The 22,142-nt window shown below is 35.6% G+C and overlaps 1 protein-coding gene across 2 annotated transcripts in view; it reads right to left on the reverse strand.

Moving 5' to 3' along the window:
- LOC120632245 (sodium/calcium exchanger 3) overlaps window positions 1–22,142 on the reverse strand; it is a 148,726-nt gene that overhangs the window by 18,538 nt on the left and 108,046 nt on the right. For both annotated transcript variants that reach the window (XM_039902058.1, XM_039902057.1), the window contains exon 2: window positions 9,745–9,836. In XM_039902058.1, the coding sequence (XP_039757992.1) occupies window positions 9,745–9,836 (92 nt within the window). The remainder of the gene's footprint in view (window positions 1–9,744; window positions 9,837–22,142) is intronic.

The following is a 22,142-nucleotide window of genomic DNA, read 5'->3' on the forward strand; positions in this document are numbered from 1 at the left end:
TATAAAATGAAGAAAATCAAGGAAAAAAAAAAGTTATAAAAAAAGTGTTTATAACTCGTACTGGAGATTTTGTTTATTTCATATTCTTTGCATACCCTTTGCATACCTTCTATGCACGCCACTGCTTGACTGAAATCTCAACTGGTGGTAATTGATAATGCAGTCTAAGATGGTAGCGGGCGAACCCGTTAGGGAGTGTGGTAGTCATACCCCTAATCGGTTTCTACGCGAAATCGCACCGGAACACTAAATCGCTTAGGGCCACGTCTTTTTCGGTAGGGTGGTAACTAGTCACGGCCCAAGTCTCCAGACCAGACCAGAGAAAATTCAGAAATTATAAATTCCTAAATTGCCCCTGGTGGGAATCGAACCCAGGACCATTTAAACTCACAGCGCTCACCATTGCACCAGGGAGGTCGTAAAAACCCATCTAATAGCCCAACTGATACAAAATGGAAACCTATTTTTCATCAGTTGGGTATGGGCTCCTAAAACCAGAATATAAGAAACACTTTTCAGGTCATGCCAATAAACACGTCCTTAAAAGTGCCGCCCTGTGTCCATCAACCTAAGATATAGGTATTAAGCTTCATTTAAAATGAAAAATTTTAGTAAACTCCAGTAGTAAAACTTATTTTTTACATACATTAGGTAGGTATGTACCAAATATAATGTGTGTGTCTTACTATTAGTGTGTATTTCATGTGTTTGTTATTATATCAGTAACCACGCTCAACAGACCGGAACGCGCTAATGCTGCTTGTCGGCAGAAATGAGCATTGCGGTAGCATTTACGCGAATAAGTTCTTCAATAGATCCTCTAATACTACTAAATGGTGTGGTATGTGAATTTTTCCTTGGCGTAGTGCGCACTAACGCGTGGCGTGAGTTGGTAACATTAATTAAAATGGCGTCAAGTCAGTTATCACATTATTTCTGTTTTATTTACCTAAGTCGAATTATGAAAATCGATAAGTATTTCAAACTGGACTTTCACCTAAAGAGGTGCCAACTAAAATAGAATTCGAACGCTATATATTAAAAATAAATTAATCTGTATTGGTAATCCGAATACAAAATCACCGACGGCCGACCGACGATCAGCGACGGCCAAAGGCATCACAAAAATATAGAAATAATGAATTTCCAAATCGCACTCGGGACCACCAACCGTGACGTGTTTTAGGCTCTTTACCCTATTCCTCATCTATATCTATATTGATTACATAACGACGATGTTGCGCGGGTCAGCTAGTGAGACAATAAACTTGTGTCAACAGTGAGGCAATTAAAGGCTGAGTAGGAAAATAAGAAAGAAGGTTTCAAATAAAAAATAAATAAACTAAGTCAGTTCACATTTGAAAAAAAAAAAAAGATCACTTCGAATCCATAAGATTTTCTCTTTTTGCAAGTTGGTGAAGCAGAAATATCTCATTTGCTTTGCACCAGATTTATTTTACGAGTCAGCCATCGTGATATTACAGTGGGAAATGGTCGAAGGATCGTTAAAGTAATTTAGGAGAGTCGCGTAAAAGTAGAAAAAAAAAATTCGCACGGTGTAATTTTTTCCCCGAACAGGATGACCTCTTAAATTATTCAACGAAGGTTTGAATAACAAATTCTACTTCGGCTTGACACCTTTAGTTTATGAAAACTCGGTCTTTATATTTTCTTGCGGGTAATACTTTGAGCCAGACCGAATATAAAGTTTTGCCGTCGCCAGTTTTTCTTTTGATGTTTTAATTTCCTTTAAGAAATTAGGTCTTTAAGCCTCTACAATTAAAAGTTTATTAAATATACCTATACTAATAAGTTTAAGCTTTTTTTTCCTTTTCTTTCCTAACGCGTTCTTATTGCAGTAATTTATACTCTTTTACGAAGCGGTCATAGTGTATTGGGTAGGAGCTCGCCTTCATTTTCGGGGGTCGAATTCGAATCCCAGCACGCACCTCTTACTTTTATGTGCGATTTAAGCATTAAGAATATCACTTGCTTTAACGGTGAAAGAAAACATCGTGAGGAAACCTTCATGCCTGAGAGTTCTACATGATGTTCTCAAAGGCGTGTGGAGTCCACCAATCCGCACTGGGCCTGCGTGGTGGACTACGGCCTTAACCCCTTCTCATTGTGGGAGGAGATCCGTGCTCTGTATCTGGTGCTCGGATGCTCTGTGCATCCGATGGTGATACTCTTTTACTAACTTTGATAGCGACATCGTCCACGTGACTTTGATTTCCCAGAATTAAAAGTAGCCCATGTTACTCCCTAAAGTCCAATTTTTTTACTCGTCTTATACAGTGAACAATATTGGATAGAAGCAGGCGTTAATTTGCGGAAATCCATGATATACTTATTATCAAAATTAAGCTTTATTTGCTATACTCCGCGAAAATAGCAAATCTTCGCGGAGTATAGCAAATTAAGTGAACAATACTTTAATTACTTTTTATGGTAAAATTTGCTTTAAATATTTTGAAATGTAATAAAAACATACATACGATAACTTTTTTGTAAAAAACACTTGTTTTTTTATCGCCTCCCACGCGAACGAACCAGAGAAAACTATGAAATTTTATATTTTCAAACTGCCCAGCCGAGGACCCGGAACCTCCACAAAAAAAATCTACCGGCTTAGTTTGTTGTGGGCTTCTTCTTAGACCAGGATGCGTTTTGAACTCTCGTAGCTTTAGTTTTAAGTTTACGAATATGGTTACAGACATCATCTTACAGACGTTTACTTCTCATGTAATGTACGCATCAAAGTGCTACCTATAGTAGGTGTCTACTTAAATAAGGACATTTTTTACTTTGGCTTTGACTTAGACCCATACAAGACCTCACAACTGCGATAGGTCGTCAAAATCATTTGATTGAACTCGGTCCTTCGTAAGGAAAGCTGAAGCTAATCACTAGTATCACTGCTCAAAGAAAGAAATACATACTGAGTAAAGCCAGGGGTATCCAAACCTACCTACTTGCCGATTCCGATGTCTGTTTGGGTCGAAAAGAAACAATAAATTGCATTCCTTTTCGTTATAAATCTAAGACCGCCAGATAACCAGTGGGTACCGGAGCAGATAAAGTAGATCGCGTGAAATAAATGGCATGTTGCTGGCATTTTCCTACTTCTAAGCAAGACTCCAGTATATCAATGAACAGTCTGATAAAAGATTCAACACTGTTTTCGAACCAACAATTTTTTACCTCGAAAAGTCACTTATTTTCATCCCCTATATAATACATTCAATACATCAACCCAAAACAGGCCCAATACAGAGCACGGGTCTCCCCCTACAATTAAGGGTTAAGGCCGTAGACCACCGCGCTGGCCCAGTGCGGTTGGTGAACTCCACACGTCTTTGAGAATATTACAGAGAACTCTCAGGCATGCGAGTATCCAAAACATATTTCAATTGCTGAAAACGCACATAAATTAGAAAAGTAAGAGGTGCGTGCTGAGATTCGAACTCGTCCCGCGAAAGTGAAGTCAAAGTCCTACCCACTGGGCTATCACCGCTTCGAAGCACTTAATCCTACTTTCTAATATATATACATATACATATATATATCCTGCTATCCTATTAATATTATAAATGTGAAAGTGTGGATGTTTGTTACTGAATCACGCAGAAACGGCTGAACGGGTTTGGATGAAATTTGGCATGCATGTAGACTTTGACACGGAAAAGAACATAGCCTACCTTTTATCTCGATTCATCAAGTACTTACAAAGTGAAAATTGAAAATTGTATACAAGCTAAGCCGCGGGCAGACAGCTTTGAAATTTGGTATGCATTTCACCTATGCTATGAAAAGGACATAAGTAAATACTTTCTATACCGATCTCTCGCATAGTTCCCGTGGTAGGATTAAAAATGGTTAACGAGCGAAGCTTTAGGCCCAATTCTTAAGTACACGCAAACGAAGTCGCGGGTAGAAGCTAGTGGAGTAAATGACATGATGTTAAGTGGAAATCATCGACTATAAACAGAGTAACACTTCGCAGAGTATACAGGGAACACGTTCTGTAGAGTGCGCCTTATATCAATCCATCAATACACCTGAGACTTAATTGATTCCGGCGGCACCTAAGCTTTTCAGACCGAAACACAGCAATGCTGATTGGCGGCATAAATAAGTTTTGATGTAAAACATCTATAGGCGGAGGGTAAACCAGATTTTTGGCGTGACGACACAGGATGTGGCGACGCATAGCCACGCTGTATGATTGAACTTTTGTACTTCGTATGTAACATTAAAATAATTAAATAGTTCAAACAAACTAAAAAAAACACGCTTGGTTTAAAAAACTAAACTAATTTCTTTCTTTTAGTTTATTCATAATAGCGATTTTTTTTAGTTTTTCTTGATCTATTATTTTTATTATAGCAAAATTAATCGGTAACCCATCCACCATTAAAGAGATAAAATATTTTTTTTTTTATTCAGTGTGCCCGTCTCTCGAAATGCAAGTTCTAATTATTATTTAAAACAGGCCATTAAAAAGTAATAGCTAACGCCCTCTACCATCTAGTAGCTTAATGTTTTCTGTGGAATTTGTTAGGTACGCGAACGCCATAGGTTTTTTACATTTGGGTCTAGATGGCGCTGTAGTAATTAGTAAAAAAACTTATTTTTTATAGTGAAAATTGGAATAATCTTTTCAGATTAGTGTATTGTCATCGGTCCTCGATATGTCTACAAAGTTTGAAAGAAATCTGACCGTTTAAAGTGGGTCAAAATCGCGCCCAAAGAAGTCGGTTACAAACAAACATACAAGTGAAGCTAATATAAAGCGTGTAATGAATGTTAATTCTGTAATAAACAGTGATTATTAACTGACTTACAAAAATGAGTGGTTATCCATTTGGTTGTAATTTTTTTTTTATTTGTGCATTAAATGTATATGCTTTATCTTTTCATTATGCAAATCTGCAATATTAAAAAAAAAATGTCGATGTTTCACATCTGCCAAGCGTCCCGTGACGGCTCACACATTTTTTTGTCTGGTGGGAGGCTTTGGCCGTGGCTAGATACCACCCTACCGGCAAAGACGTGCCGCTAAGCGATTTAGTGTTCCGGTGCGATGTCGCGTAGAAACCGATTAGTGATATGCTACCATACTCCCTAACAGGTTAGCCCGTTACCATCTTAGACTGCATAATTACTGACTACTGATTAAGTCAGCGTGGTGGACTATGGTCTTAACCCCCTTCTTATTATCTTAGAAGACCCGTGCCCTGTAGTGGACCGGTAATGGGTTGAAGATGTGGCGTCCACACACCTTTTAAAAAGATTTTGGTGAATGAAATGGTATGGAGAACTCTCAGGCATGCAGAAATAAGTCTTGGCTACGTAACATCAGAAAGTGGACTGGAATGCCGAGTGCTCAGCAGAATTATTTCGCCTCCCAAAAAATATAGGAATTAACGTAGCTGACTGCCAATTTTCTCTAGTCCTAGAGGCCCCTCTACTAGGAACACAGCCTTCTACTACACCTATATTGAGAAATAAACACATCGTATTTTTTCCATTCGTTATTTTTCACTATTCGGTAGAACCGTGAATAAACGTGCGTGCCCCAATATCTGTATAGAAATATACTGTATAGAATACCAATTGTGTTTTGTCAAATTTAATATTACCATCTTTCCTCGTCTTCAACATTTCTTTGCAATTCGCTACCAACGAAATGCGAAGAGCAAAACTGACAAATTGAATACAACCGAACCATGGATATACTAAAAATCAACATATTATCTATATCAGCGCGTCCTATGTTATCCATTCATATCAATTCGAATAAATGTGATTGAAGTGTCTGCTAGTAATGACAAAATAGAAAGAACAAAAAAATATTTTTTATTTTTTTATATTTTTGAAGTTATACTTTACTTAACAGTACAAACAGTGTGAATAAATAAATATTATTACGTTAATAAAACCTTTTTTATTTAAATTATATCTTTTTGATTAATTTTAATATTTATCGTTAACACTAAAATAAACTGCATTTTAGTTATTTTATTTCCATACGCTAAAGAAGTACAACTTCTAACGCTTGTACATAAGTATACACACTCTTTTTTACATTGCGCCACACATTAGAATATTAACGACACCACGTATGTTATGTGTGGCACAACCTAGAAAAAAAGGTGCCAGGTCAGCATTGTGCTGCATGCGCCAGTGGGAGCATACAGAGCTGATTTTCAGTTGGCACCTTGTACCAGGTGACACCACGGAAATGCGTAGCCGTCTACTGTGCCATTTTAATATTTTAATTTAATAATAAACTAAGCAAAATAAGTAACAAAAAACAATCGAAAATAATAACAAAACTTAAATAAATACAAATTACAGCTCACTTTTTTTTTTTTAAGACGAAACTCAAAGAAACACCCGTATTAATGGGAATTGCACCTTAGAATTACTTTCAATAGATGGCGTTATTTATGTGGTATAAATTTCACCGGTTCATCGTATAATATGAATACTGGATGTACTTATATATACACATACTATTATATGTACACAGGCCTTGAAGACCTCCCTGAATATTGAGCGCTGTGGTCTTATACGTGGAGGCCCCGCGTTTATCCTCGGCAGCAGCTTTGTGGGAAATTTAATTTTCCTTTTATTTTCTCTGGTCTCGTCTGGTGGAAGGCTTTGGCCGTGTCTAGTTTCCTACCTACCGTGAAAGACGTGCCGCCAAGCGATTTAGTAATCCAATACCTAGTAGAAACCGTTTTGATTTAACCGCCATACCCGTAACAAGTTAGTCTACCCTACTGCAATCACCGTGTCATCACTTACCACGAGATGCGATTACAGTCAAGGGTAAACTTGTAAATAGTAAAAACGCTTACTGTATGAGAGTCAGACATTTCTCAAAGTTAGAATCATGTATGTTTAATGTTTATGAATATGCACATTGTCCACTTTTAAAAATCTCCCTAAACTGAAGGTTGCCTCGACGAGATCGCTCTCTAGCGATAATACCGCCTTTCTGTACCTACCTATATATACGTATAAGTTTGTAATATGTTATTTACAACCTTCTGTGGTGTATAATAAAGTGTTTACAAAAATACGTACATAAAATCCTTTGTAATAACATCAATATAGTTTTATAATATGTCGGTACGTTTAAAGTTATTTACTAATGGTTCTATTACAAGATAAATATTTTACTTATAATATAGTCAAATCATTTTCAAAATCTAGATTACAGCACATCCTAGATTTGGTTATGTTCTAAGCAATTTGGTGTATCTTTGGTTTCTATATCCACGTTCGGAATTCATCGGGACAAATACAATCCAGCCTTTATGTTTGCTCTTCCAAAGGTCAAATACTGGAGGCAAAGGTAGAATCCCGAGCATTTGTCTTGGCTATAAAAGATTTTATGCCATTTTCTAGTCTTTGTGGTTTGTAAAGGTTTTTTTGTAAATTTAAAATACATGTAAAAAATTTCAGAACCGACAGGATTTTGAGCCGTAGCTTAATTGGTAAAAGCGCTCAGGCCGCGATTGCCAGAAAGTCGCAGATTCAAATCCTGTCGGTTCCGAAAATTGTTCTATGCATTTTAAATTTATAAAAAATCTCTCATTAATAAACAACTCATTAATAAAATAGCTATCCAATTATTTGTCAATAAATAACGAAAAAAAAACACATGAGTCGTGCAAAATAAAAAGAAAAAAAATTAAATTTAACTCAAATAATGGATTTTTTCACAAGTTAGAGTGTTTTCGGGTTTCACACATGACGGACAGGAATTTTGTTGACCTATTTTGGTTTTTTTTTCCAATTCTATTGCAGTAAATCGATTTTTTAAAAGTATGGAATTAATCTCCATTAAATTATCTCGACAATAGTATGCAAAATATCTTGATTCCGTGAACTAACAAGGCTATAATAATAAAAATAGCCGCCGAAATGAGGCGAAAAAAAATTTTCGATCGTAAAGCACTCTCTGATGCTTCGCATCATGAGTCGTGCAAAACCACTAAAAAAAATTACATAATTATGTCAACTTTCTTTAAATACTTCGGTGTAATATAGACTTAAAATACATATATTTATATGTCTAACTTATTTTCGGTTTCTACGCAACATGCGACTGGTATCTCACTTTCAGTGGTGTGCATATAGGGTATGCACAGGGTATGCAGATTATATAAAATGACGAAAATCTCCAGTACGAGTTCTAAGAAACTTAAGTACAGGCATTGTAAGAGTTATAAAAACCTACCACCTAAGTTTTTTCATTTCATATCATCTGCATACCCTATGCATACCCTCTATGGACGCCACTGCTCACCTGGTAGCAAATGATGATGCATAAGATGGTAGCGGGCTAACCTGTTACGGAGTACTGTGTGGTATCTATACCCTAATGCATGTCCTTATGCTCCTTAGCATTCGTGCATATTTTTGCCATACTTCATCGCTGGAGTGCATTCACGCTATCGGCCTTTAGGAGTCCACATCGTTGCTCGCGGTACAGGGAGCGAGCAACGATGGTGGATCTCAAATCTGCACAACTAAGAACAACCTAAGATTGGCCCGACCAGACCCCAGGACCGCGTGATCCGAAGCAGAATATGATCACCGCTAGACCAACGACGCAATTCATAACAGCACGGTGTAATAAGACTGTTTGTAAATACATTTTTAGCCATAGCGAAATGTGGCGGGGTACCTACAGCTAGTCTCTGATGCCTATCAAAAAAAACACGAATCAACTCTGACATAGAATTACTTTTTACATTTTGGGACACAATTTATCAATTTGAATTTTCTTTACTGTAAAGATCGTTTGATTGTGATTTAAGAAATCAGTATCCCACCAAAAACATTCTGTAAAAAAACTAGCCAAGTCTCGATGGAGCTGCTTGTTTATCTCTAAAAAGTGATGAAATCTAGACAAAGTCGTGCCCAGTCTAAGGTTCAATTCTGTGTTCTGGTCTTATCCAGAGATTCATTTTCAGATTTTTCAGATTTTTTTATAGTTTGTTTTGTTTTCAAAATTTATATACACACTAAAGTGTATTTAAAGTGTATTAGTAATATAAGAGCGTTAGTTGCCTACTAGTTACAATTAAGTTCAATTAAGCCACGCCAATGTCAAAAGGCATTTTCTTTCAGTTTTAACTCAGAGGCAACTCTTTCGTTTATTTATATATTTTTGTTTTGTATTTTAAAACTATTATTATTATTATTAGAATACCAAATCAATTTGTATATATATGTAACTTGAGAAATAAAAAATATTTATTTTACAGATTATAAAGCCAATCTACAATATCGTCATAAGCAACTATAATTTATTGTAAAAAAATAACATTGAAAGTTGTATGTACAGTGGTTGCCATTTAACAATCATACAGTTATGCAAATTGGAATTTCGCAGACACAGTGTGCTAAATCATAATGACTGTTGTAGGTAAAAGCATGTGTATGTGAAACAGTGTAGTGCAAAGAACACAAATCGTTCCTTTTCAGCGAAATTCCTTCGATCACAAATAATTCCATCGACATTTCACTACCATTATTATTTTTTATAGCATGTTCGATAAAACCAAGCCAGGTAGTGCAGTAAGTTGCTCTTTTTTCCCAATTGGCAAGTTTAATGACGCAATCAGCTGCTGCAAAAGGCAAGCTTCTATTCGTTGCCCAACTGTATGCTTGCTAAACTGTGGTAGTGTGTAGATAATTAACAGTATAAATTAAACATACCCCCAAGCAGTTCTGGGTTGCCGAGGTTGACGTAGAAAAGAACATCCTTCTCATAGCTGTCCTCTTCTGTGATATGAAGTGGGATGAATTTTCTGAAACAAAAAAGATGAATTGTTTTAATTTTTTTTTTCATTACAAGCTAGCACGTGACTGCAATCTCACCTCACCTGCTGGTAAGTTGTGATGCAGTCTTAGATCGTAACGGGCTAGGGGGAGTCCAAGTTTTAATACCAATTTACACGACCCGGGTAGGATAGCAGCTTGCCGTAGCCAAAGCAAGGCAAATGAGGTCGGGGGAATATTTTCTCCCGGGACGAGCTCTACATGCGCTGTACGAGGGAGGCACCGGTGCGTTCTTAGGAGATCCCGGAGCCTCCCAATTATGTGCCGAGGATGGCCACCGAGGGGGTTTTAGTGGGTAAAAATCCCACATAACCCGATCTTCTTTGAGGTCGGGTATCTTTGAATATTTCCCCCCCGATAACAAAAAAAAAAAAAGGGGGAGTCCAAGCACCTAATCGGTTTGTATACGACATCGTACCGGAACGTTAAACCGTTTAGCGTTACGTCGTTGTCGGTAACTAGCCATGTTAGAAGCCTCCCACCGGACCAGACCAAATAAAAGCAGAAATTATAAATTCCCAAATTTCCCTGCCGGGGATAGAACACGGGACTTATGACTTAAATCACAGTGCTAACCGCTGTGCCAGGGAGGTTGTCAAAAAACTTGCCAAGTGTAGTAGTAGAGCTCGTTATGCCAGAGCTTCCGGGGAAGTACCGCCATGCTTATTTTAGTCGAAATGATCGAGTACTTGCGGCGCTATTATTGTTTACCAGCTATGGCCTCTTGCTGTCGCTCTTGTTGTCCTAATCCTAAGGTTACCTGGCAGAGATCGCTTTTAAGCGATAAGGCTGCCTTTTGTATTCTACCCCAGCTTTTGTGTTAATCTCTATTCGTCCTTTATATTCCTAACTGTGTAGTGGTGTACAAATAAATAAATAAATAAATGGCCCGCATTTTCCCGGGATAAAAAACAGCCTTTGTTTTAATCCAGGGTATAATCTATTTCCATTCCAAAATTCAGTCAAATTGTTTCTGTAGTTTTTAAATGAAAGAGATAACAAACATCCATCCATCCAACCATCCATACAAACTTTCGCACTTGTAATATTAGTAGGATTTTCATTGTCCATGGTAATTTAATATCGTAAATTGCTAAGTCTTTCTCAACATTATAAGGAGGGTCTTAATAACTCCACAGAAGGCTCCATAGAGCCGACCCTTCTCCCATAAAATTATCATCATGTTATCATAATTTGACTATAAGAATGCCATAATTTAATAATTTCTATTACAGCTTATTTTCTGACGTTCTCTATGGCTGTATAAAATTACATCGTTTTTGTTTCAATATCCGGTTTTTTTTTCCGGTTGTATCAATCGACAAAAATATATTTTTACTGGGTGTATTTGTTTTTTTGACGACAGCAAAAGTTAGCATGGCTTGTGATATGGGTACTAACATAGCTAACGAATATTTTAACGAATATAATATACACAAATACTTATAATATACAGATAAACACATAGACAAACATTCATGTTCATTACATGCAAGTATGTATGAGTTTTTTATCTTATAAGATAAAAAAAACCCATACATACTGGAGATAAATCGATCTAGCTAGGATTCATTTTTAGAAAATTACATTTTATTTGTGTTTTCCGGTAATAACCGATTTAGTGCAGACGAAGTTGCAGAGGTCAACTAGTGTATTATAACTCAATTATAATAATAATAATTTAATTTGAACATAATAATATTGATTATGTAAAAAAATAAAAATAATTTTGCCAAATTTTATTGCAATGCCACGGCGTCATCTCTTATGTCTGTATGTATGTTTTATAAACAATAAACAATATGTTAATGATGAGGATGGATACAGGGCCGCAATTGTGTGACGTGTTCCTTGATTAACCTGCGAAGTCGGTCTGATTTGATTAGACCATCTGCTAGGTAAACTCGTTATTATTACTAGCTGACCCGTGCGGATGAAGTTGTCTGCACCAAATCGGTTATTACCGGAAAACATGAATAAAATGACATTTTCTAAAAATGAATGACAAGATTACAAATATTTATATATATTATATATATATATATATATAATATATATAAATATTTGTAATCTTGTCATTCATATTATATATATATATATATATATATATATATATATATAAATGAATCCTAGCTTGATCAATTTATCGCCCCCGAAACCCCCTGTATACTAAATTTCATGAAAATCGATGGAGCCGATTGCGAGATTCCAATTATATATATATATGAAAAGGTTTATCAAATCAAAATTACAAAACACGTGCAACTCAAAACAACGAAAGTCTCAGTTTTCGGCTGTCAAACAAATGACACTAGACTTCACTAGACAGTGTTAGTAGTCACTGTCACCACTCACCACTGTCAATTTTTATTTATTTTCATTGGTTTATGTTTTTTTTTTTTTTTATATATATTATATATAGCATTTCTTATATATAAGAATTGCTCGTTTAAAGATATAAGATAATATTAAAATATGTCAACTGAAAACTAAAAACAAAGTATTAGAATATGTCAACTTAAAAAATAAAATTAATCTCGATTTGTTTGTTTATTTTAGGTTATATTTATAAAACATATGTGAAAGTTATTGGAAATAAATATTTAATTAAATTTAGGATTACTATACCTACTTTGATTTTTGCCACATATTTTATTAAGTAAATTGATTAATTCAACAGTTATGCTGATATATTTTTTTAATTAACAAATAGTTTTTAAGAAATAATTACAATTATGTTTGATTCACAGCCAAAGTTCTTGCCGTATTTATATCAAAAATCTAAATATTAGTTATTTTGATGTAAATAGCATTTTCGATACATTTCAGTATTGTATGATAATCTAGACTATGCAAAGATACCTCACGGTGTCTTAGTCGGCATCGCAAGATTTTATCTAGGTTTCAGTTGGATTAAGGTCACAGAAAAATTTAAAAAATAAACAAAATTTCCTATTTCTGTTAAAATTATAAAAATTGGGTTAAAAAGCAATATATAACAAAAAATACCATTTTTATATCTATAGTTTTAGGATAGTTGTAGCAAACGTGTGTTGTCACGTACCATTTATTGGCACATTTTCCCTCTTTAAAATACACTAAATCCTTATATTAACTTGAAAGCCCCTTATATTAACTATAATCCAAAATTTCATGAATACAGTTCAAACGATTATTGAGATATTAAAGAATAAAAATCGGAATTTTTCTATTGACTGGCAAATTTAACAAAAAAAAATCTAACCTATTTCTAGATGTCCTAGAAAGTTGAAATTAGGCGTACAGCTTGGTAGTTGTGTATATAAAGATGAGACACAGAAATCAGTGAATTTTTGCGATTCAATTTAAATATTTTCCTAGCAATTAGATCTCAATTGTTTTGTCGGTGAAGTTGACAACTACCCGTATTTTTCATGAGGAACTTGGCTCTAAATTTTTACAAAAAATATTTTCTTGATGGGTGGTACGGAATCGTATTATTAATCACTCCAAAATGTCCAACTTTGGGTTCCACAATGCACCCGTGCGAAGCTTGGGTGGTTCGCTAGTCATTTATAAAACTTAGGCATTAAAATAATTCATTTATTCATTATTGATTTATTTATTTAAACTCTTTATTTGTACACCACTACACAGTTAGGAAAATTAAGGACGAATAGAGAGAAACACAAAAACTGGAGTAGAATACAAAAGGCGGCCTTATCGCTTAAAAGCGTTCTCTGCCAGGCAACAAATGATTAGGACAACAAGAGCGAGAACATAAAGGTGGTCTAAAATTATTATAAACCTACATTGGGGTTCGTTGTACCATATTAGCAATAATTACTGCTTCCTTTCAAGAATTGCGCTAAAACAAAAAATCGTACTTGGCAAATAAATCCCCTCGATAAGATTTCATTTCTGTTTTATATAACGGTGGTATGTTACGGAAGTATACACATTAGTTAAAGGGAATAAAGTCGACATTTGCAATCACATCATCCGGATTAAGTAACAATTTTCAAGAAAACTTTTGCGCACAAAGATTTTGACGGCGTAACAAACCTTCGGTACTTAAAGTATCGTTCCAACTTAGAACAACGTGTTTTTTTTTGAAGTGCTTTCACGTGCCCAGCTAAGTTTTTGTACTGGTAGGAGCACGTGGACAGTGCCTTATTAAGCAAGCGCGGGGCCTATAGCAAACTTTTTAAAAGAGCCCTTGATCTGCTATGGGTTCTTAAGTATAAAGTGGTAAAAATACAATTCAATACTCAATACGTATCTTAAATACGTATGAACTTTTCTAAAATACAATACATATTTGCTATCTATAGGTTACAATTTTGTGGGTGTGCGATGTCTGTGTGCGTGTGCGTGTGCGTGTACGTGTACGTGTGTGTACGTGTACGTGTACGTGTACGTGTACGTGTCTGTCTGTCTGTCTGTGAGTCAGTCAGTCAGTCAGTCAGTCAGTCAGTCAGAGATGAGCGGTATTAAATATAATTCCCCATTTCGCAGCCCGTAGCAATTGCTACTCTTGCTACTTGGTTAATCCGGCACTGTACGCGGAGCTAATAAAACGTTTGAAACGTCAAGTATGTTTGTAGTGACTCTACCACCGGTTCTGAAGTGAGATTCTACCGAGAGGAAGCCGGCAAGAAACTCAGCAGTTGCTCTTTTCCAACATCATTTTACAATTTAACAATCATTATTGGGTCCAGTCGGCCGTCAATATAGGAAGATAGCTTCCTTTATTGACGGCCGACTGGCGAAGTGGGCAGCGACCCTGCTTTCTGAGCCCAAGGCCGTGGGTTCGATTCCCACAACTGGAAAATGTTTGTGTGATGAACCTGAATGTTTTTCAGTGTCTGGGTGTTTATCTTTATATTACAAGTATTTATGTATATTATTCATAAAAATATTCATCAGTCATCTTAGTACCCATAACACAAGAGACGCTTACTTTGGGGCTAGATGGCGATGTGTGTATTGTCGTAGTATATTTATTATTTATTATTATTATTATTATCTTCGAGATGAAAGCGGAGCGGCTTGCTTCTAAGCGACCCTGTCATTATCCTACTATAATCTTGAATCCAATAAGTACACTTAGGCAAACAATAACATATGCCATAAGTACATTCAATTTTATCTCAGAAATATTTTAGCTAGCTACGAGTATATATATAACAGACCTCCAGGTCCCGGATTCAATGACGCATAAAGGAATTTGGAAATTTATAATCATTTCTGATTTTTGTCTCGTCTATTCCGGTTACTCCGCCAGTGGCTGGTTGCCAACCTGCCAACATTATAAGGCTAAAATTTTAGTTAAGTGACCAAAGAATGTTATATAAGTTCCTGCTTAAGATTTTATTCATACAATAACGTGAAATAATAATCTAAATGCAGAACCCCACAGAATCTCTTGCTTTTCTTTTTCAGCGAGAAGCCTCCAAAGCGTAAATCTCAGATATCCGATGCATTTATCTTCGCTTTTCCGGGGCAAGACAGATACAGCTTATCAGCAATGAACTAATGATGGGCAATAAATTATTAAAATTATATTACTTGACGGCCGATTGGCGCAGTGGGCAGCGACCCTGTTTTCTGAGTCCAAGGCCGTGGGTTCGATTCCCACAACTGGAAAATGTTTGTGTGATGAACATGAATTTTTTTCAGTGTCTGGGTATATGTATATTATAAGTATTTATGAATATTAATCATAAAATTATTCATCAGTTATCTTAGTACACAAGCTACGCTTACTTTGGGGACTAGATGGCGACGTGTGTGTTGTCGTAGTATATTTATTTATTTATTAAGCTTTAGATAAGCAAATCAACAAAGTATTAGAAATAATATAGTATAGTTTTCATTGAAAAAAAAAATACGTAAGATAAAAAATGTTTGTGAAAAAATCGAAAAATCTCATATATGACTATAGGTGTAGACCATGTACGCTGCGTCCCAAAATTACGCGGCCGAAGCCGCAGGGCACGTCTAGTCCTACTTATATCTAACTACACAAATTACATAATATTACATCTTACGCTACGACTCGTGATGAATTACCCGAGAGGACTTCAGACTGGAATACCTAATCTTAGCTGCCATAATAAATAAATGATGGCTATAATAAAGCGGTTATAGCGCATTGGGTAGGGGAGCTCTATTTCACTTTCGTGGGGCCGAGGTCGAATCCCAGCACGAACATCCAACTTTTCTAAGTTATGTGCGTTTTAAATAATTAAAATATCACTTGCTTCAACGGTGAAGGAAAACATCGTGAGGAAACCTGTCTGCTTGAGAGTTCATTGTAAAGTCAACATTTCCTGAGGTTGCCCCGGTTTCGGAGCGAAACTTGCGTAGAGGGTACATTGCCGAATATCTGTTTGGTAGGGATTGAAGAAAGTATAAATTACACCATTCAGATTCCCCTGTTTTTCGCGGAGTATAGCAAATAAAGCTTAGTTTTCATAATATATCATGGATTTCCGCATAGTAATGTCTGCTTCTATCCAATAGTTCTACATAATTTTCTTAAAGGTGTTTGAAGCCAATCCGCACTAGGTCAGCGTCTACGGCCTCTACCCATTTTCAATGTGGGAGGAGACCTGTGTTCTGTAGTGGGCTGGTAATGGGTTAATTATGATGATGATGACAATTTTACTTTTTTAAATGGCGTAGATTTTAGGTAAGTGACATAAATATTCTAATGTAATAAAGTAGACACATAAGACTTTATATAAAAAGGCAATAAAATAACCTATTATAAAAGCAGAAACCCGCGAAATTTCAGTATTCGGGTTGCCCCTTTTTTCGTTTAGTCAGCGACGAGCCTCTGAAGCGTAAATCCCAGATATCCGAGGCATTAATCTTTGCACACGTTGCATAATATTCTATCCTACGCTTTATAGCACTTTTGATGAATTACCCTAAAAGATGACAGACTTACCCCGGGGTAAGACTGGTATACCTATAGTGGCTTTAATGAATAAATGATGGGTGATAAATTGATATCATTTGATTAGGTTTTTTGTGAGTAACGTAAGAATGTTATAAACGTGAATACCAACATAAGACATACGACGACCTCCCTGTCGCAGCGGTGGCGCAGTTGCGAGGTCCTGGGTTCGATGCCCGTCAGGGGCGATTTGGGAATTTATAATTTCTGAATTTTCTCAGGTCTGGCCTGGTGGGAGACTTCGGCCGTGGCTAGTTAGCCACGCTATCGGCAGACGTGCTCCTAAGCGACTTAGCGTTCCGGTACGATTACGCGTAGAAACCGATAAGGAGTAGGTATGTGTTTGATATTATTGGTGAGCTTACGGTCAAGGGTTGTTTGTTATATACGAACTAGCTGTTGCCCGTAGCATCGTTCGCGGCTATTTAGATTATTTAAGAAACCAGAAGCAGTTGTTATGTTTCCCCGCATTAAAAGTAACAATCTTTACCATACAAGCTACCCTAGTATATTTAATAACACCGTTTAGCAGTAAAGCTAAACAATAGTACCAATTTTTTTTTTAATTCACCAGAACCGTGACCCTGGTTTTATGTCGAAATAAAATCCACCATCCACAAAATGAAACATTCTTATAAATTTAAAATGCGTATAAAAAATTCCGGAACCGACAGGATTTAAACCTGCGACTCTCTGTCTACGACACCTGAGCGCTTTCCCAAGTAAGCTACATCTTATAGCGACTGTAGCGCCATCTAGTAGGAAACATTTCAGTTTCGATCTACGTTTTCAGAGGTCCATATTACAATGAGACACGTTTGAAACAAGATATAACATTTTAAATGCATTTTAAGTTTATAAAACTTGATAATCCCTCTAAGTGTAGGTAAAAACACTAATAATACTATAAAATTATAAAAAAATAGACCATCTCCAGCTTAGCTACCTAGGTGAAAAATTCCATTAAGTTCTGAGCACTGGTTAAGCCGAAAATAGGTAAAAAACCAACCGACACATATTCGCTTTCATAATATTACTACGGGTTCTTAAATAAAATAAAATAATTTCTTAAATTAATAGCTCCGAGACACATTGATAATATTTTTATCTATCTTGTGAGGTTAGGCCAGGGATTGCAATTTAAGCGCTCAAAAATATGTTTGTTATGACATTACTTTACAAATCTTAGATTTTTTTGAAGTTATACTTATTTTGGCACGTAAGGGAAAAATTTTGGGAGGTAATTTTTACGATGCGCGCGCACACGGTCACAAAAAACGACACCCTGATTGACTGAGTTAGCTAGGTTTGACAGTGAACACTTTAAATTGTCAATGTCTGCGGGCTCATTCCGGTGATTTAATTGATTCAATTGTACTAAAATCTCAAATTTTAATGTTGAGTGAAACTTGGTTGTCCGATAATGAAATAACTAGATAATGCGTTATAATAAAACTTTTAACGAATTTAATATGCCAAAGAAGTATAACTTTAACGCGTGTACATAAGTACACACACGTATTATTTTTGCCTTTGTATACTATAATATGCATGTTTAATACATATGAAAACATTACTCTTTAATCACTCAATCTATTGCCGAAAACTGCATTAAAATCCATTGCGTAGTTATAAAGATATAAGCGTACAAACAGTGGAAGCTACTTTAATTAATTCTACGTAAAGATTTTATCAACACTAGCGGACGGCGGCGTTTCTAGCACTATGACAAAATAAAAAAAAAAATATGATAGTGAATTTAGAATTAGAATTTTTTATAAGCTTATGTTTAATGTAAACTTCGAACTTATCTCGAGACATCTCCAAGATGTCAAATAACAAAAAAGGTATAAAAATGTATCAAAGTTATAAGCACCACCACTTAGTTCTAATTTTTCTCATCGAAGCTATCGACGTGCTTCAATTACTTGAGTACGTGCTCCTATTTACTAAAACACACGAAGTATCTTCTAAATATAGTAAATAAATATACATTACGACAGTACACACATCGCCATCTATCCTCAAAGTAAGCGTTTGGGGCTAGATGGCGGCATGTGTGCGATGTGTGTGTTGTCGTAGTATATTTATTTATTTAAAGGAGGATGTCAATCTAATGTTTACATTTGAAATAGAACCTTTGAGGGCTCTGTAACCAGATTGAGAGACGGACTTATTATTGTCATTATTAAATATTCTCATTTAGGAAGTCGTTTATTTTATAATAAACTTTCTCCAACAAGTAATGTTTTAAGGAATTTGTGAATAAGTTTATACTTTCTTTTTTTCTGTATGTTCTTGTTAATTCCGTGGAAACATCAAACGTGTATTTCTCATCTAAGTTTGGGAGCTATCTGTTGATCTGCGAGAGAATTCTGATTACGAGTTACCGACCCAATGAATCTGATATTAAAAAAGTTTCGACCACTTCGGTCAAAACTAATCAAACATCGAAACTAATAATCATTGAGGCCTTTTGATGTTTGATAAACCTGCGTACTTTATATACTAGCAGTGGCGTGCCTTTCATAAATGCCCAAAAGCACTGCCTACCCTAAATATTTCATATAACTCGTATCGTCCTGCTTATGCTTAACTAGACAAAAACACTGTGCACGCCACTGTATAGTAGCTGTTGTTTGCGACTTTGTCGGCGTTAATGATAGTGATAGTGATAGTAGTGTGAGTAGGTAGAGCGATAGTAAATATACTACGCCACACATATCGCTATCTACTTAGCCACAAAGTAAGCATAGCTTGTGTTATGGATACTAAGATGACTGATATAACGAAAATATGAATGATATAATATTTTTATGAATAATATACACAAATTCTTATAATATACAGGATATATATACAGGATATATATACAGGATGTCCCAACACTTGACTATAAAATGGTACCACCGGAATCTGCCTTCCGAGCCGGTGGTAGAGTCACTACAAACAGACAGACTTGTCTTTTCAAAAGTGTCTTTAGGCCTACTTGAAATTAATGAATTTCGAATTGGTATTTTGAATTTTGAATTGATGATTGTTCCTATTAACCTAACAATATCATCATCAACCTATTACCTTCAGGGAACGGGTCTCCTTCCCTGGAAATGGAACGGGTTAAGGCCGCAGTCCGCCACGCTGGCCCAGTGCGGATTGGTGGACTTCACACACCTTTGAGAACATTATAAAGAACGTTCACCATCAACTTATTACCGGCGCACTACAGGGCACGGGTCTCCTTCCACAATGAGAAGGGGTTAAGGCCGTAGTACACCACGCTGGCCCAGTGCGGATTGGTGGACTTCACACACCTTTGAGAACATTATGTAGAACTATCAGGCATGCAGGTTTCCTCACGATTACTTAAAACGAACATAACTTAGAAAAGTTAGAGGTGCGAGCTGGGATTCAAACTCGGCCCCCCGAAAGTAAAGTCGAGTTCCTACCCACTGCGTCTCACCGCTTTTATACATGTATGTTAAAATAACGAGTATTCGATCGGATATAAGGGTCAGTACTCAGTTTATGCATCAGTTATAACGTTATCGATTCATACAGTTAGTTCTAAGTTTAGGCGCCCTTCGTTGCATGATTACCAAGTAGGTAGTGGCTTCTTGGAAATGGGGTCTGAATATTTTAGAGCATTAAACTGTTACTATTTTTAGCGAACTTTATTAACGGGCTTACACGGTGTAATGACTACATTTACATATTTAATAAGAACTACCTCGTTGACATTTCCATATCAACGACTGGTGAAAACCTATTTGAATTTCGTCGATATTTCGACTTATTTCGATTTAATTATCTTATACCAATATTTGACTGCCCGGCGTTTATTGAATATGAGGACAAAATTATTAAAAAATAACCTTAAACTAGAGGTCTAATCATAAAGTTGTTTTTTCAGGGATTTTGATTTCTTTTTGTAGAAATTCCTGGCTTGCTGCGCTATTGTTATTTTTTTTTTCTTTTTACTCTTTTTTTCATTGTGTTATTTTTATTTACTAGCTGTTTTCATAATTTATCAAATCAAGATATTAAATCTATCTAAAATAAAATGAAACACTTTAAAAATAAATAAATTAACTCAAACGTTTAAAGTAAAATCACGACTTTTTTTTTATTCGCCTCATAATACCGAAAAATTTCCAAAGAATATTATTGTTTTTTTTAACTATTACAAAACTACATAATATAACCTACAATTTCTTAGAACAATGTTTATAGCTATCTGTATTCTATAAGATAACGATGATAAATTTGTAGGTGTAATTATTGTTGAATATTTGTTAGCAAGCCCATATCTAATCATTTATATTGATGGTGGAATTTCATAGCATGGCTATGAAAAAATGGTGTTCGTAATTTCTTTCGCGCATTATTAATTCACGAGAACATCGAACGAAAATATATCATTGTTTGCTCGATTCATTGTAATTGTCAATACCCAGTCGAGCGCTCGCGAATTGCGTCGATCTTTACAAGCGCATCCGATTAAATTTTTGTTTATGCTATATATTTACTGGCGTGAATATAAACCATCGAAATTCATCGAATGAATTGCATTCATTCGTCTGAATATATATCGATTATATTGAATAATTCATTCAATATAATCGATAACGCGTTCGTGTTTTTAAAAAATTCAACTTCGCAATTATTGTGAAATATTTGTTTGTGAATATTTTGCAATAGATTATGAGTAAGAGGCAAGTTGAATAAAACCCTTCACACAAAATGTATCCTCAACCCTCGGCAGCAGTTATAACATTACAATGTAGGTAAATTAATGAGGTGACGGCAGATCATAATACAGTTGTCACCAACCTTTTATATCCCGCGTTTGCCGTACGAGGCGACTAAGGGATTATAACGGAGAGCGGGCAGGAGCGATCTCTTTGTATCTCGTAGCTATCGATTTAAGATAGCGACCGTAGTTATCACTAGCTTAACCTAACCTCACAATAATGTTAACATAATTTTATAATTTTTATAGTGTTTTTACCTACACTTGGAGGAAATATCAATTTTTATAAATTTAAAATGCATATTAAAAATTTTCGGAACCGATAGGATTTTAACCTGCGAATCCCTGGTAATCGCGGCCTGAGCGCTTTGACCTTTAAGCTACAGCTCTCCAACTGTTGATGCCGAAATAACTATATGCATTTATCCCAGTCTATAAACTTATATGTATTGTATAATGTGAATATACATGTATTAACGTTTCACGAGTAGGTACCTGTGAAAGGCCTACATGAAAAAAGAATTTTTGAATTAATACTAACATAATATATAGTTTATTAAATTTATAATGGTGGCAAGA

The sequence above is a fragment of the Pararge aegeria genome, chromosome 19 (genome assembly GCF_905163445.1).
Source record: "Pararge aegeria chromosome 19, ilParAegt1.1, whole genome shotgun sequence".
NCBI lineage: Eukaryota > Metazoa > Arthropoda > Insecta > Lepidoptera > Nymphalidae > Pararge > Pararge aegeria.